Source organism: Hordeum vulgare, chromosome 7H (genome assembly GCF_904849725.1).
Source record: "Hordeum vulgare subsp. vulgare chromosome 7H, MorexV3_pseudomolecules_assembly, whole genome shotgun sequence".
NCBI lineage: Eukaryota > Viridiplantae > Streptophyta > Magnoliopsida > Poales > Poaceae > Hordeum > Hordeum vulgare.
The window spans coordinates 586,288,934-586,306,559 of NC_058524.1; the positions used below are offsets into that span (position 1 = coordinate 586,288,934).

Consider the following 17,626-nt stretch of genomic DNA (forward strand, 5'->3'; position numbering starts at 1 on the left):
ACTCCAAGTAGGATTGGAGTAGGACTCCTCCACCTCCAATTTCTGCCAAACCTTTAGGTTTTGAGGCTGCCTCCTCCCCTCCCTCCCACCTATATATACGGAGGTTTTAGGGCTGATTTGAGACGACTTTTCCACGGCAGCCCGACCACATACCTCCACGGTTTTTCCTCTAGATCGCGTTTCTGCGTAGCTCGGGCGGAGCCCTGCTGAGACAAGGTCATCACCAACCTCCGGAGCGCCATCACGCTGCCGGAGAACTCTTCTACCTCTCCGTCTCTCTTGCTGGATCAAGAAGGCCGAGATCATCGTCGAGCTGTACGTGTGCTGAACGCGGAGGTGTCGTCCGTTCGGTACTAGATCGTGGGACTGATCGCGGGATTGTTCGCGGGGCGGATCGAGGGACGTGAGGACGTTCCACTACATCAACCGCGTTCACTAACGCTTCTGCTATACGATCTACAAGGGTACGTAGATCACTCATCCCCTCTCGTAGATGGACATCACCATGATAGGTCTTCGTGCGCGTAGGAAAATTTTTGTTTCCCATGCGACGTTCCCCAACAGTGGCATCATGAGCTAGGTTCATGCATAGATGTCTTCTCGAGTAGAACACAAAAGTTTTTGTGGGCGATGATGTGCGTTTTGCTGCCCTCCTTAGTATTTTCTTGATTCCGCGGTATTGTTGGATTGAAGCGGCTTGGACCGACATTACTCGTACGCTTACGAGAGACTGGTTTCATCGCTACGAGTAACCCCGTTGCTCAAAGATGACTGGCAAGTGTCGGTTTCTCCAACTTTAGTGGAATCAGATTTGACCGAGGAGGTCCTTGGATGAGGTTAAATAGCAACTCATATATCTCCGTTGTGGTGTTTGCGTAAGTAAGATGCGATCCTACTAGATACCGATGGTCACCACGTAAAACATGCAACAACAAAATTAGAGGACGTCTAACTTGTTTTTGCAGGGTATGCTTGTGATGTGATATGGCCAACGATGTGATGTGATATATTGGATGTATGAGATGATCATGTTGTAATAGATAATATCGACTTGCACGTCGATGGTACGGCAACCGGCAGGAGCCATAGGGTTGTCTTTATAACTAACGTTTGTGCTTGCAGATGCGTTTACTATTTTGCTAGGACGTAGCTTTAGTAGTAATAGCATGAGTAGCACGACAACCCCGATGGCGACACGTTGATGGAGATCATGATGATGGAGATCATGGTGTGACGCCGGTGACAAGAAGATCGTGCCGGTGCTTTGGTGATGGAGATCAAGAAGCACGTGATGATGGCCATATCATGTCACTTATAAATTGCATGTGATGTTAATCCTTTTATGCACCTTATTTTGCTTAGAACGACGGTAGCATTATGAGGTGATCTCTCACTAAAATTTCAAGACGAAATTGTGTTCTCCCCGACTGTGCACCGTTGCTACAGTTCGTCGTTTCGAGACACCACGTGATGATCGGGTGTGATAGACTCAACGTTCACATACAACGGGTGCAAAACAGTTGCGCACGCGGAACACTCGGGTTAAGCTTGACAAGCCTAGCATGTGCAGACATGGCCTCGGAACACATGAGACCGAAAGGTCGAGCATGAATCGTATAGTTGATATGATTAGCATAGAGATGCTTACCACTGAAACTATTCTCGACTCACGTGATGATCGGACTTGATATAGTGGATTTGGATCATGTACCACTCAGATGACTAGAGAGATGTACTTTTTGAGTGGGAGTTCTTAAGTAATATGATTAATTGAACTAATTGTCATGAACATAGTCTAATGGTCTTTGCGAATTACGATGTAGCTTGCGCTATAGCTCTACTGTTTTATATGTTCCTAGAGAAAATTTAGTTGAAAGTTGATAGTAGCAAACTTTGCAGACTGAGTCTGTAAAACCGAGGATTGTCCTCGTTGCTGCACAGAAGGCTTATGTCCTTAATGCACCACTCGGTGTGCTGCACCTCGAGCGTCGTCTGTGGATGCTGTGAACATCCGACATACACGTTTCTGATGACTACACGATAGTTTAGTACAAAAATACTTAATGGCTTAGAAGCAAGGCGCCGAAAACGTTGTAAAACGTCACGGAACATAAGTGATGTTCTAAAGAGATGAAATTGTGATTTCATGCTTGTGCCCTTGTTAAGAGGTACGAGACCTCCGACAAGATTCTTTGTCCACAAAGCACAGGAGAAAAGGCTCAATCGTTGAGCATGTGCTCAGATTGTCTGAGTACGACAATCGCTTGAATCAAGTGGGAGTTAATCTTCCAGATGAGATAGTGATAGTTCTCCAAAGTCACTAACACCAAGCTGTGAGAGCTTCGTGATGAACTATAACATATCAAGGATACATACAATGATCCTTGAGCGATTCGCGATGTTTGACACTACGAAAGTAGAAATCAAGAAAGAGCATCAATAGTTGATGGTTTGTAAAACCACTAAGTTTCAAGAAAGGCAAGGGCTAGAAGGGATACTTCGTGAAACGGCAAAACAGTTGCTGCACTAATGAAGAGACCCAAGAATAAACCCAAACCCGAGACTAAGTGCTTCTGTAATGAGGGGAACAATCACTGAGGCGGAGCAACTCAAGATACTTGGTAGATAAGAAGGCTGGCAAAAGTCGAAAGAAGTGTATTTGATATACATGATGTTGATGTGTACTTTACTAGTACTCCTAGTAGCACGAGGGTATTGGATACCGGTTCGGTTGCTAAGTGATTAGTGACGCGAAATGAAAGCTACGGCATAAACGGAGACTAGCTAAAGGCGAGGTGACGATACGTGTTGGAAGTGTTTCCAAGATTGATATGATCAAACGTCACACGCTCCCTCTACCATCGGGATTGGTGTTAAACCTAAATAATTGTAATTTGGTGCTTGCGTTAAGCATGAACATAATTGGATCGTGTTTATTGCAATACGATTATTCATTTAAAGAGAATAATGGTTACTCTATTTTCTTGAATAATCACCTTCAATGGTTTATTGAATCTCGATCGTAGTGTTACACATGTTCATGATATTGGTGCCAAAAGATACGAGTTGATGATGATAGTACCACTTACTTGTGGCATTGCCGCTTGAGTCATGTTAGTATAAATTGCATGAAGAGGCTCCATGCTGATGGATCTTTGTACTCACCTGATTTCGAATCACTAGTGACATGCGAATCATACCACATGAGCAAGGCCTTGTTTTCATTGAGATGAAATAAGATAGTAACTTGTTGGAAGTGATACATTCTGATGTATGCAGTACAATGGGTGTTGAGGCACGCAGTGGATATCATTATGTTCTTACTTCACTGACGATTTGAGTAGATACAGGAGTATTTACTTAATGAATCACAAGTCTAAAATGTTGAAAAGTTCAATTCCGTTTCAGAGTGAAGTTCGTCGTAACAAGGGGATAAACTGTCTACGATATGATCATGGAAATGAATATCTGAGTTACGAGTTTTGGTACACAGTTAAGACAATGTGGAAATTGTTTCGCAGTTCATGCCACCTGGAACATCATAGTGTGATGATGTGTCTGAGCGTCATAGCCACGCACTATTTGGTATGGTGCATACTATGATGTCTCTTATCGAATTACCACTATCGTTTATGGGTTATGCATTAGAGATAACCGCACTCACTTTAAATAGGGCACCGCGTATTTCCGTTAAGATGAGAAAGTATAGTCTGAGGTTTAGAGAAATCTAAACTGTCGTTTCTTGAAAGTTTGGGGCTTCGACACTTATGTGAAAAAGTTTCAGTCTGATAAACTCGAACCCAAAGCGGATAAATGCATCTTCATAGGATATCCAAAACAGTTGGGTACATCTCCTATTTCAGATCCGAAAGCAAAGTGTTTGTTTCTAGAAACGGATCCTTTCTCGAGGAAAGGTTTCTCTCGAAAGAATTGAGTGGGAGGGTAGTAGAACTTGATGAGATTATTGAACCATCACTTTGACCAGTGTGTAGCAGGGCGCAGGAAGTTGTTCCTGTGGTGCCTACGCCAATTGAAGTGGAAGCTGATGATGGTGATCATCAAGCATCGGATCAAGTTACTACAAGCCTCGTAGGTCGACAAGGTCGCGTACTACTGCAGAGTGGTACGGTAACCCTGTCTTGGAGGTCATGTTGTTGAGCAACAGTGAACCTACGAGTTATGGAGAAAGCAATGGTGGGCCCGGATTCCGACAAATGGCTGGAAGCCATGAAAATCCGAGAGAGGATCCATGTATGAAAACAAAGTGTAGACTTTGGAAGAACTACTTGATGGTCATAAGACTATTGAGTAGAGGTGGATCTTTAAAAGAAGACAGGCGATGATGGTGATTAGTCACTATTAAGAAAAGCTTGACTTGTCGCAAAGATGATTTCGACAAGATCAAACAGTTGACTATGATGAGACTTTCTCACTCGTAGCGATGCTAAAGGTCTGTTAGAATTATGTTAGTTGTTGATGCATTATTTATGAAATATTGCACGTAGGATGTCAAAACATTGTTTCCTCGACGGTTTCCTTGAGCAAACATTGTATGTGATACAACCAGAAGGTTTTGTCGATCCTAAAGATACTAGCAAGTATGCAAGCTCCAGTGATCCTTCAATGGACTGGTGCAAGCATCTCGGAGTTGGAATATACACTTTGATGAGATGATCAAAGATTTTGGGTGTGTACAAGGTTTATGAGAAACTTGTATTTCCAAAGAAGTGAGTGGGAGCACTATAGAATTTCTGATAGGAATATGTGGTTGACATATTGTGGATCAGAAGTAATGTAGAATTTCTGTAAAGCATACAAGGTTGTTTGAAAGAAGTTTTCAAAGGAGTACCTGGATTACGCTACTTGAACGTTGAGCATCAAAGATCTATGGAGATAGATCGAAAGCGCTTAATAGAAGTTTCAACAAGATGCATGCCTTGACAAGTTTTTGAAAGAGTTCAAAATAGACCAGCAAAGAAGGAGTTCTTGGTTGCGTTGTGAGGTGTGAATTTGAGTAAGACTCAAAACCCGACCACGGCAGAATAAAGAGAATAGACGAAGGTCGTCTTCTATGCCTTAGCCGTAGAATCTAAAGTATGCCATGCTGTGTACCGCACGTGAAGTGTGCCTTGACTCAAAGTATGTTGAGAGGTACAGAGAGTGATCCATGATTGAATCACTAGCAGCGGTCGAAATTTATCCTTAGTAACTAATGGACTAAGGAATTTTTCTCGATTATGGAGGTGGTTAAAGAGTTTGTCGTAAAGGGTTACGTCAATGCAAGCTTTGACACTAATCCGGATAACTATGAGTAGTGAAACGGATTCGTATAGTAGAGTAGATATTTGGAGCATTTCCGAATAGCACGTAGTAGCAGCAACTATAAGATGACATAAAGATTTGTAAAGAACGCACGAATCTGAAAGTTTCAGAACCGTTGACTAAAACCTCTCTCACGAGCAAGACGTGATCAGACCCCATAACTATATGGGTGTTGGATTCGTTGGAATCACATGGTGATGTGAACTAGATTATTGACTCTAGTGCAAGTGGGAGACTGTTGGAAATATGCCCTAGAGGCAATAATAAATTAGTTATTATTATATTTCTTAGTTCATGATAATCGTTTATTATCCATGCTATAATTGTATTGATTGGAAACACAATACTTGTGTGGATACATAGACAAAACACTGTCCCTAGTAAGCCTCTAGTTGACTAGCTCGTTGATCAAAGATGGTCAAGGTTTCCTGGCCATAGGCAAGTGTTGTCACTTGATAACGGGATCACATCATTAGGAGAATCATGTGATGGACTAGACCCAAACTAATAGACGTAGCATGTTGATCGTGTCATTTTGTTGCTACTGTTTTCTGCGTGTCAAGTATTTGTTCCTATGACCATGAGATCATATAACTCACGGACACCGGAGGAATGCTTTGTGTGTATCAAACGTCGCAACGTAACTGGGTGACTATAAAGATGCTCTACATGTATCTCCAAAGGTGTTCGTTGAGTTAGTATGGATCGAGACTGGGATTTGTCACTCCGTGTGACGGAGAGGTATCTCGGGGCCCACTCGGTAATACAACATCACACACAAGCCTTGCAAGCAATGTAACTTAGTGTAAGTTGCGGCATCTTGTATTACGGAACGAGTAAAGAGACTTGCCGGTAAACGAGATTGAAATAGGTATGCGGATACTAACGATCGAATCTCGGGCAAGTAACATACCGAAGGACAAAGGGAATGACATACGGGATTATATGAATCCTTGGCACTGAGGTTCAAACGATAAGATCTTCGTAGAATATGTAGGATCCAATATGGGCATCCAGGTCCCGCTATTGGATATTGACCGAGGAGTCTCTCGGTCATGTCTACATAGTTCTCGAACCCGCAGGGTCTGCACACTTAAGGTTCGACGTTGTTTTATGCGTATTTGAGTTATATGGTTGGTTACCGAATGTTGTTCGGAGTCCCGGATGAGATCACGGACGTCACGAGGGTTTCCGGAATGGTCCGGAAACGAAGATTGATATATAGGATGACCTCATTTGGTTACCGGAAGGTTTTCGTGCATTACCGGAAAAGTTTCGGGCTCATCGGTAGTGTACCGGGAGTGCCGGGAGGGGTGCCGGGGACCATCGGGAGGGGTGTCACGCCCCAAGGGGTCTCATGGGCTATGGGAAGAGATAAACCAGCCCCTAGTGGGCTGGAATAAGTTCCCACTAATGCCCATAAGGTTTGAGAAGGAAAAAACACAAGGTGGAAAGAGTTTCCAAGTGGGAAGGTGGAATCCTACTCCAAGTAGGATTGGAGTAGGACTCCTCCACCTCCAATTTCGGCCAAACCTTTAGGTTTTGAGGCTGCCTCCTGCCCTCCCTCCCACCTATATATACGGAGGTTTTAGGGCTGATTTGAGACGACTTTTCCACGGCAGCCCGACCACATACCTCCACGGTTTCCTCTAGATCGCGTTTCTGCGGAGCTCGGGCGGAGCCCTACTGAGACAAGGTCATCACCAACCTCCGGAGCGCCGTCACGCTGCCGGAGAACTCTTCTACCTCTCCGTCTCTCTTGCTGGATCAAGAAGGCCGAGATCATCGTTGAGTTGTACGTGTGCTGAACGCGGAGGTGCCGTCCGTTCGGTACTAGATCGTGGGACTGATCGCGGGATTGTTCGCGGGGCGGATCGAGGGACGTGAGGACGTTCCACTACATCAACCGCGTTCACTAACGCTTCTGCTGTACGATCTACAAGGGTACGTAGATCACTCATCCCCTCTCGTAGATGGACATCACCATGATAGGTCTTCGTGCGCGTAGGAAAATTTTTGTTTCCCATGCGACGTTCCCCAACAGTTTCTAGATCGTTCAGTGAATATACTCTATCAACCATCCCTAGTTTTATCATTCATGCATCTAATTACATGCAAAGGACGATTCAAACTAATATCCACTAGTCAACAACCCGTGCATTTGCACGGGCTAGTTTTAATGCATGGTTACTTAGCAATGGTCTCGTGAAAGTATATTGATTTTGGAAATAGTGGTTAGTCTTATACTTGTCAGATTTTTTTGTTATGTGTGTAGTTCCTTCAAAACAAATGTGAAAACCAAAGTGCTAATTTTTGTGGGTATCTTAAAACGGAAATCAAATGCTTTATAATTTTAACATTTAAATGAAATATAATAAAGCATAGAATAGTTTCATTCAACGTATTGATTTTGTTATTTTTTTAGTTCATTTTACGATGCCTATCCCGCATCCTCGTCGTCGACTCAGCGGAGGACACCTGCTTGATCAGAGGGGCCATGTCCGGGATTGGGCTCCGCCCGGTTGGTATTGGGAGGTGCTACCTTCCGGGGGACGTAGGTTGGTGAGGAGGCAGCCCGTTGTTGACCCGACCCTTGTTTGGTGGCAGTCGCCTGGGCCAGTGACGGTGTCGAGGCTTCCGGACACCGCGGAGGTGGTACGTCACCGTGTCAGCGAGGAGGACGAGCACGTCCATCGCTACATGGTTGCATTGGAGGGCAGTTTCGACAATACCTGGCAGGTTCTTCAGGGATCTCACTCGAGCTATGATCCTGTGATGGTTCCTTCTCTTTGGGTGTCCACCACCCGCGACGATACCCGTCGGGCGCTACGGTTCTAGCTGTATTAATGATGCTTTATGTATAATAGTATTCGAGGAGTATTAATTAGTGATAATATTCGACGATGTATGGACACAAGAGAACGATGATGTAGTCTTGCTTATAATTGAATGCATGCTAATTTGAATACTACTTTATTTTACGATTTGTTTTTGCTTATTGAATGTTCAAATTGGAAAGGTACTCCTACTTTGAATGCTAAAATTAGAGAGCACTATGCAGAAATCTAGGAGCCCCCCTCCATCATCCGCGTCGTCGTCCCCGTCACCGACCCCCTCCGACCTCGAGTCAGGGTCTATATTGTTTTATGCTATTTTACCTTAAATAGGGTATTTAATTAGGTCCTCCCTAATACTAATGATCATGTTGTTGTAAATGTTGTATGACAATGTTGTAAAGGGTAGTAATTGGTCTCTTCTGCTGCATTTTAGAGATGGAGTTCTTCACGGTTATACTTGAGAAATCCTCCAGGCTTGTGCTGCCGCACAATTTTGCGAAGATGCTGGACGGCCATCGGCCACAGAACATCAAGCTGAGGCAGGCCGGCCACGGGCTACGCAAGCTGTGGGACGTGGAGGTGGTGTTGGACGCCGATGGCCGCATTTACCTAGATCGTGGCTGGAAGCAGTTCGTCCGTGCCTACGACCTGGGGATCGGGTACTTCCTTGTCTTCAGGTACGACGGCAACGCCACGTTCGCCGTGAAGGTGTTTGACACGACTATGTGTCGGAGGCGCTACCAGGACGACGACGATGCCGGTACGCTCTGTCTCTTCTTCCTCTCCATTAGGCTATCTCTCACACCCATTTTAAAAAAAAAATTGCATTTGGCAAGGCAATGGGAGCAGGAGCATCGAGTACTGCGATAGTTGCTATGTCTACAGCAGCAGCGACTCTGGCAGCAAAAGTAGCAGCGACTCTGGCGACAGCAAAAGTAGCAGCGACGATGCATGGCCTCGGGATGGATGTCCCACAGCTGGGCGATAGGGCCATGCCAATTGTGGTAGAGGAGAACATCCCACAGCCTGGCCTGGGGCTTCGCCGCTCTAAGCGCATCAAGATGATGAAGGAGAAGGTGAAGAAACAGGAGTGAATATCTTAAGAACCTGATGGCTTTAATCTTTATAGTGTAAACCTTTTAAGTATGATAGTGTTGAACTGCTACTGCACTTGTAAGTATGATGGTGGTGTGCCTGATGAAATTTTGTGCATGCTCATGGATGCTCCTTGTTATTATGATGTATGATGATGCATGATTAGTAGGACTTGTTATTATATATGATGATGTATGATGCAAGCATGAAGAGATATTATATATCAGCGCGTGAAATGAACATAACAGTAGCATTGTTAAACCAAGCACGAAATAAGAGAGGACACTTCTCTCTATTAGCTAGCTAATAACAACCTAAATTAACCCCCAAAACTCCTAAACCAGCCACTTTCAAAAAAAACCTCAGCTACAGCCAGTTTCTGACGCGTGGATGCCTTTTGGTCCCGGTTTATGTCACCAACCGGGACCAAAGCCCCCCCCCCCCCGCCTGGGCTTCCCGCAGCGGCCACGTGGATGCCCATCTGTCCCGGTTTGTGTAAGAACCGGGACTAAAGGGGGGAGGCATTAGTAACGACCTATTAGTCCCGGTCCAAGAACTGGGACTAATGGCCCTTATGAACCGGGACAAATGCTCTATTTTCTACTAGTGTTCCTTCGAAGGTGATGGTGGTGGAGTTGTCCCAAAAATCATTTATAGGTACATAAGTATCTATTTAATCAGAAATACATGGTGTGGTGTCTTGACGTCGAGGTTTGCATGGTGGTCGAGGGCCCCAACTCTAGAGCGCGTGAACTTGCATGCGAGCCGCATGGTCACCGCCTCACCGTTGCGTTGCCACGCGTTATGGGTGGAATAGGCATGTCTGGTGGGTTGGACAATCCCTCGGTAGGTGTTAGGAAGAAGAATACAATAGAAGAATCTCATGAGGAGACTGAACTAAGCTCAAACATGAATTAGCAGCCAAGTGTTTTATTAGCGGTGCAGGTAATGCACATAGACAATGGGCCTAAATTTTGGCTGCGGATGATCATCTACTATGGAGAATCTCTTGGCAAAATTTTAGCTCAAATGGATGAACCTAGGTGGCACTTGCTTTGCAAAGTAACACACTGTGCAGAAATATGGATGTTGAAGCTGGGATCAAATGATTTCATGGATTGAGCTTAAATTTGGTATATGATGTTAATTTGGGTATATGAAGGCAGTGTAAGAAAATTATACCATTTGGACATGCCAAAGTGACACTTCCTTCACTATGTGCCAATCTGGACAGAAAATGGTAATTGAAACTAGGCTCACATAGATGATTGGATTGAGCTGAAATTTGGAGGAGGATGACAATTTGGGCACATTAAGGCACTATAAAAATTTCATAAAATTTGGATAAACAAAAATTGTACTTCCTTAACAATGCTCTCTACTGAACAGAATATTGGGAAAAATATTGAGGACAACGGGCTAAACTAAATGAGCTAAAATTTGGTGGAGTAAGGTTATATGGTTAGTTTCTTTTTATGGTAAATTTTCATCAACTATAAAGCAATATAAAAAGTAGTTGCTTCACAAGCTGAAAATATTACCAGAAACAAAGATTGGATGATGATCTTACATGCATTGTTAGATGGGGCTAAAATTTTGTGGAGAGCTATGTTTTGGGCACATAGAAGATGTGGAAAGATTCAACTCATCGGGATATTCCTATCTAGTACTTCCTTCACAAAGTTGTTAGCTGAACACAAACTTTGGAAATTTGCTGACAAAGATTTACTAGGCAAATGGTTCCGAAAGTTTTCATGAGGCAATGATTTGGATAGGAAAGAGTGCCCAAAAAATTTGAGGGCAATCAAAGAAATATAAATAGCACTTCCTTCACAAAGTGCTATTCTGAACAGAATAGGAAAATGAATATTGCTGAATTATTTTTCAACTATGGAAGGAAGGGTTTTCACATATTTGAGGAATATATGATCCAAAGTATTTATGAGATTTTTTCGAGAATTTTTGGAAAGACAGAATAGTAGGTTGCTTCACAAACTAGGGAAAAAAAATAACACATGGACATGACACGTAGGTAAAACTGATGATGTGGCACCTAGTCATAGCTATGACCATCTATTTTGGTCATAATTAGCTACAAATTAGGAAGCAAACCAGGGCTGTCCACTTTACGACCATTTCAGTAAGGAAGTTACGACCTTTCTAATGAAAAAGGTCGTTAGTTTTTGGGGTTAGGACCCTCCGGACAGCTTACGACCAATTGGTCTCAAATGGTCGTAATTTACGACCATTTCTGCGAGCGTCACTGCCAGGTCCTTAGTTGACATATTTCTTGTAGTGACTTGCCTTCTTCTTTATTTACCAAAAATATTCAAAATACCAAAAAAATTGTGTTACTATTTCTGCTTCCGTTGCGATTATGTCGACTCATGAGAATACCAAGCTTTCTCATTTATCAAGTAGTAACAACAATGATTTCATGAGTACTCCTATTGCTTCTCGTGCCACTAGCACGGAGTTTTATGATATTAAAGCTGCTTTGCCAAACCTTGTCATGAAAGAGCTGTTTTCTCAGAAATTTAATGAAGATGTTGCTTTCCATCTTAATACATTTGCTTAGTTATGTGATATGCAAAAAAAATAAAGATGTGGTTAATTATATTGTGAAACTAAAACTTTTCCTTTTTCGCTAAGAGATAGAGCAAAAGCATGGATGTCTTCTTTGCCTAAAAATAATATTGATTCTTGATCTAAATGCAAAGATGCTTTAACGAGAATATTTTCCTGCGGCAAAAAATATTTCACTAAGGAATCATATTATAATTTTTAAGCAACTTTATCAAGAACATGTTACACAAGCTTGGGACATGATGAAAATTATGCTTAAAGATTGTCCTACACATGGATTGAGCCTTTGGATCATAGTTCAAAATTTCTATGTTGGACTAAACTTTGTGTCGAGAAATCTTATAGATTCACCTGAGGTGGTACGTTTATGGGAATAACACTTGGAGAGGCTACAAAACATGTCTTCCAACTATTCCCAATGGCACATCGAGAATGCTCCAACTCCTAAGAAGGTAAATTGTGTGAAGGAAATCTCTTCCGTAAGTAAATTTTTTAATGTTCTTATGTCCATGCTTACTACCAGGAGTTGCACTCACATAAAAAAAATAGTCAACCCAAATTACCGGTCCGGATCTTGATGGCATTTTCTTTCTTATATGTGGGGAGAATAAAATATAATTGTCCATAGTGAATCCGAAACCCAACTTTCCAATGTTAGTTGATATCAATTATAACCTTTGGTGTAAATGAACAAAATAAACATGTAGATGCTTAGTGTAAAATTGGTAAAATAATAATATGAAGCAGTTATATTGGAATATCTTGTTTAATATTTTTGTAATAACGCCTCATAATATAAGGTATGCCATTATCGTGCTACCTTTCTTCATTTGGAACATGTGTATTATGAGGTAGCACTAACTCTTCAACATTAATATCACAAGATTTGTAATATTGTATATCCTTATCACCATATTTATATTATTTTCCAATCCATGCATTATAGGCAGGAAATTAATGTGTATTAATTGCATTCTAAAGAGTAGAGAATTAAGTACCATAGCCAGCTCACCATACATATTTTTGGAGTAGTTTAATGATGGGATAAATATAAAGTTTAAGACATTACCCTGTACGGGTCGAAATCTATGTGACCTCATGAGTTTACATCCAAAAGTAGTGATGACCAAAATCATCGCCTAAAACATGACGATAACGTCACCAACGTACCTAAGAGGTAACCCTAGGAGGAAAAAACGGTGACGGTTGGCCGTCATAGAAAATGATTTTAGGTGACATTCCCTTTTTCATCACCATGGTTTTTGTGACTGAACAGAGAAGATTTTGTAGTGTGATGAGGGTAGAAATGGTGACCAATATGATGAGGATAAATAGGATGATGATGATGGCCAAGAGGAGGAGGATGAGCAAGATGATGAGGATATCAAAGATGATTAGGATTATCGTCCACTCAATTTTGCAATTTTCACCAAAAGAGTGAAGGAGCTTACTGACGATGAGACGATCAATGTGATTGCAATCCTACTATCAAGTGATTACTACTTGGGGTGGCCTTTTGTGCACCATTTCACTAAGAGCAACAAAGTCAAACACATCATGGAATGTTTGTATTATTTCCTTATTTTTTGTTGCTGATAGCACTGTACGTCGAGATGACTAACACTACATGCTCTATTTCCCTTAATCACCGGGATCTTAGACATTGCCTATGAATATGATTTTCGGCCTAGACATCCTCGCCGTCAGCAGATGTTTAGTACGCCTTGGTGCAGCAAGGCCCATCGCCACCGTTCAATACAATACGAAAACATCAGGGTACATATCCTTCTATGAGGCAGCCCGTGGGAGTTCGTGACGGGAAAGATACGATTAAGGGTTGACACAACGGTGGTCATCATAACTAGGAATAGCAGCCGCAAAAACTTGTAGATGATGGTTGTAGTTGACCTCATTTAGAAATAAGGGCCACGTCATGAATATGTAAGCCGATGAAGAAGTTAATTTGTTAAGATGGATGTGATGCATGGGTGTTTGTTTGTTAAGTGGAACAAATTTAAAGTGACATTTAGTCTGTCATATGTTACAATAGTAGATTAAGTCTGGCACGGTAATATGGATCAACGCTGCCACGACCGAGCCATGGCAACAAATTTGTTTTGCCTGGATGACTATCTCAGTGGGGGCGCTACTTTCCACCCGCCACTAAAGACCTAGTTACCAGTGGTGGTCGCATGCCCCGCAACAAATGACTTATTGTCGCATGCCCGCCACAAATGACTTATTAGCAACGACACTAGTCTAGTGGAGGCCGCCCTTGAGAGCATCGCCCATCCTTGCTTAGCCTTTGGCGCTTGCCACTGGTAGGCATTCTTGCAATTGAGAAAGGTCATGGACTCAACGAGCGTTGTGTTTAAAATTGCCAGCCCTTAATTCGCTCGCACTAGTTACTATTAGTACCACGCACCTACTACTGTTGGCGGTTTCGAGAGAGCGAGAAGGAACAAACAGGAGGGAGGGAGCGAGCGAGAAGGAGGGAGCGAGCGAGCGAGAGAGAGAGAGAGTGATCCAACGAGCAGCGCACGGAGGGGCGGGTTGGTGCTAAGCTATCTGGTCAAATCGGGAGTTTTAATTGAGTCGAAAAAGCAGTATATGGAAACAAGATTGGAGTGGCGAAGCCAGCAAATATCTTTGAGGTGGGGCACTGGCGTTACCAGTCCGTTGTGTATAACTAGTAGCCAGGGCGAGGCGAAGAGGTCACACAGATTAGAGCACAGAGATCTGTCTTCCTCCTCCTCCAGTTCTCGCCTCCTATAGCCGTGGTCCAAGCGAGTGAGCAAGGTAGCGATGGACTCCAAGAAGAGAGATCTTTGAGCTCTGTCGTGTGACGTCTCTGGCTTGCCCTAGCTTCTATTTATGCACGCCGGATTGGTGACACCAGGGCCCCGCCTCGAAGATCAGAGCGCGAGGGTGAGGTGATATCTGATGGCTTCATCACTTAGTCATACGCGAGATGCCATCCTTTCCAATCTAATTTTCATATGTTGTTTTTTGCATGGAATTGAAATTGACGGTTTGACAAGCTAGCACAGCCCACCCCGCTCCTCCGTGGGTCACTCATTGGACCGATCTCTCTCTCCTTCTTCACCAACACCATCCGGCTATCTTCTGTTCGTCCCTATCCTTCTTGCTCCCTCGAGAGCGCGTGCAGCGGGCGGACAGGTAGCAAGGGTGTGGTACTACTAGTAGTAGTAACCGGTGAGAGCATTTTAAGGGCTGTTGATTTTAAGCCCAACGCTTGTCGAGGCCATGGCCATTCTCTCTCCTCCTGTAAGAGATCGGTGCTCTTTTGGGCAACGATGGGAACAACCGGAGCCATTTAAGACCAAACGGGTCGGTTGCCGAACACTACTCCTCGCAATATCCGTCTTCTCCCGTAGCGCAAACTACCACAAAACTGGATACATACATGGCACTCTTGTGGCATTTGGGCTTCATGGTTTAAGGTATATGTAAACCGGGAACAATCATGCAAGAACCAATTTATAGTTCATAGGTAGGCAAATGAAAAGTAAAGATACAAACATAGTCTTTTATTTTTAAAGTCGAACAATCTTTTAATAATCCGTAAACCAGTTTATAAGGATTGTAATTTGTACAACATTAGTTCTAACAATAATAGTAGGAAACATAGTTTATACTAATGTTGCCAATTGTGGCAAGTGTCCAAAGTTAGTAATATCTACACCAATAAGTATTTTACGCTACGTACGGGAGGACACGGACACCTAGAGGACTAGTGTTCCGGAACCCGACCTGTTTGGCTCATCGGACATAGCGCCAGTCTATCTAGGGGTTAGAGAAAGGGAGGAGTGGTCATGGCCTCGACGAGCTCTGTGCTCACAATCGCGGGCCATTAATTGCTCGTGCCCGTTACTACTGCCAGTAGTACCACAGCCCTGCTGCAGGATAGGGACGAACAAGACAGCCGGGAGCAGTATTGGACGGGCTGTCACCCGGCGTATGACTTAGCGGCGAAGAAGCCAGCAGATATTGCCTCGCCATCGCCCGCTGGTGCTCGAGGCCGGGCGCTGCCGTTACCACTCCGGCGTGTATAAATAGGTGCGAGGGCGAGCCGGAAAGGTCACACAGCAGAGCACGAAGCTCTCTCTTCATTCCTCTCCCTCCAGTCCTCTCCTCCTAGCTATAGCCGTCAGCCAGCGCGATCGAGTGAGGTAGCGATGGACTCCGGGGATGACCAGCAGCTCCAGGAGCAGGGCCAGAAGAACTACCACCGCCACACGCCGAGCCAGATTCAGGCGCTCGAGGCGTAATACTTCAGTTTCTTCTTGTTTTGTAGTAATTGTCTTATAATGCACTGCAGGTGATCAATATAGGGAAAATAATGGCGTCTGTGTATTTGCAGGGCGTTCATGCAATGCTCCCACCCTGACGAGACGCAGCGCGCCATGCTCGGCCGCGACCTCGGACTTGAGCCACGCAAGGTTAAGTACTGGTTTCAGAACCGCCGGACGCAGAAGAAGGTGTGTACGTGCTAAATCTCCTGATTATCTCAAGTTTCTTTCATGACCTGGTTTTCAATTTCGTCCCAAACTGAATGGAATCTGGATGTGGATGCATGGTGATTGTTGCGGGTGGCATGATATGACAGGTGCAGCAAGAGCGGCAGGGCAATGACTTCCTCCGCGCGGAGAACGACAGGATCCGGTGCGAGAACATTGCCCTGCGTGATGCGCTCCAGAACGCCGTCTGCCCCAGCTGCGGCCCACCCGTCGCCGAGGATTACTACGACGAGCAGCAGCTGCGCGTGGAGAACGCCCGGCTAAAGGAGGAGCTTGCCGGCCTCACCTATAAGCCCCTCGGCCGCCCGTTCACGCAGATGCCGCAGGGCACGCCGCAGATGTCCATGGCCACCGTACAGATGGGCGGGCACCACCAGCCGTTCGGGCGCGCCGGCCTGTCGCTCGACCTCTACCTCAGCGGGGCCGGCATGTCCGAAGGGTGTGGGCAGGAGGACTCGGGAGCACATTTTAGCACAAACAGACAATAAAATTAGCACCCAACTATCGTCGGCACCGTAATGTTGTAGCTCATCTTTAAAAAAATCGTGTGTAATCTCAGTTAGTCTTTGTGTTTTTCATTCTACTCCGAATTGTATTGGGAGACCATATGTAACTTTCGTTGATTAATTTATAAATTGCCGACGTTCAAAAACCTATCGATGAAAGCACCAGCAAGATTACTCGCTCCATGATAATCATTATCCTCCGTGAAGCACCAGTGATATTCGTAACACTAGGCTTGCACGTTCCAATGTAATCCTATTTGCTTGTAGCAATCATCACAGCTAGCTACAATCTATACCTACACTAATTAAAGACTCTCTAAAAATTCCCACGTTAATTAATAAATATGAACTGTTAATCTTGGTGGGACCGAATTATAACGGTGTAGATTAGTTAGATTGACATCCATCAAATTATTAGCATGCACACATCTTATACCATTTTTTTATGGTTGCCGTCAAGTAATATGCATGGACACGTCTTACGATTTTCCATGCATGCATTTTATCTTAATATATCACCTGGCATCTGAAATTAAAAACGCCCATCTAGGCTGATGTCTCACGTGTTATCATTCTCAACAGATCACCGTCCCTTTGGTAAGAAAAAACAGATCACCGTCCCTGAAAACAGAATCTTCATTGATCGTTGATCGTCTTCTAAACAAAAGGCCTAGCGAGGCTGCAGATTAGTTCCTTCTTCTCCGCGGTGTTGGGTTGCACACATAGAAGCGTGGCTAAC

General features: G+C 43.9%; 1 protein-coding gene across 1 annotated transcript; it reads left to right on the plus strand.

Moving 5' to 3' along the window:
- Positions 1 to 14,577: 14,577 nt before the first annotated feature.
- On the plus strand, positions 14,578 to 17,035 carry LOC123411136 (homeobox-leucine zipper protein ROC8-like). The gene is made up of 3 exons (XM_045104066.1): positions 14,578 to 16,128; positions 16,225 to 16,342; positions 16,471 to 17,035. Exons 1-3 carry the CDS (start codon positions 16,040 to 16,042, stop codon positions 16,867 to 16,869), a joined length of 606 nt encoding a protein of 201 aa, XP_044960001.1. The 5' UTR covers positions 14,578 to 16,039; the 3' UTR covers positions 16,870 to 17,035.
- The last annotated feature ends 591 nt before the right edge of the window (positions 17,036 to 17,626 follow it).

Excerpts from the sequence above, each read along its gene's own strand:
- LOC123411136 (XM_045104066.1), top strand. The coding sequence starts at position 16,040 with ATGGACTCCGGGGATGACCAGCAGCTCCAGGAGCAGGGCCAGAAGAAC. Across the intron at positions 16,129-16,224 it reads CAGATTCAGGCGCTCGAGGC|GGCGTTCATGCAATGCTCCC; the intron begins GTAATACTTCAG and ends GTGTATTTGCAG. Across the intron at positions 16,343-16,470 it reads ACCGCCGGACGCAGAAGAAG|GTGCAGCAAGAGCGGCAGGG; the intron begins GTGTGTACGTGC and ends ATGATATGACAG.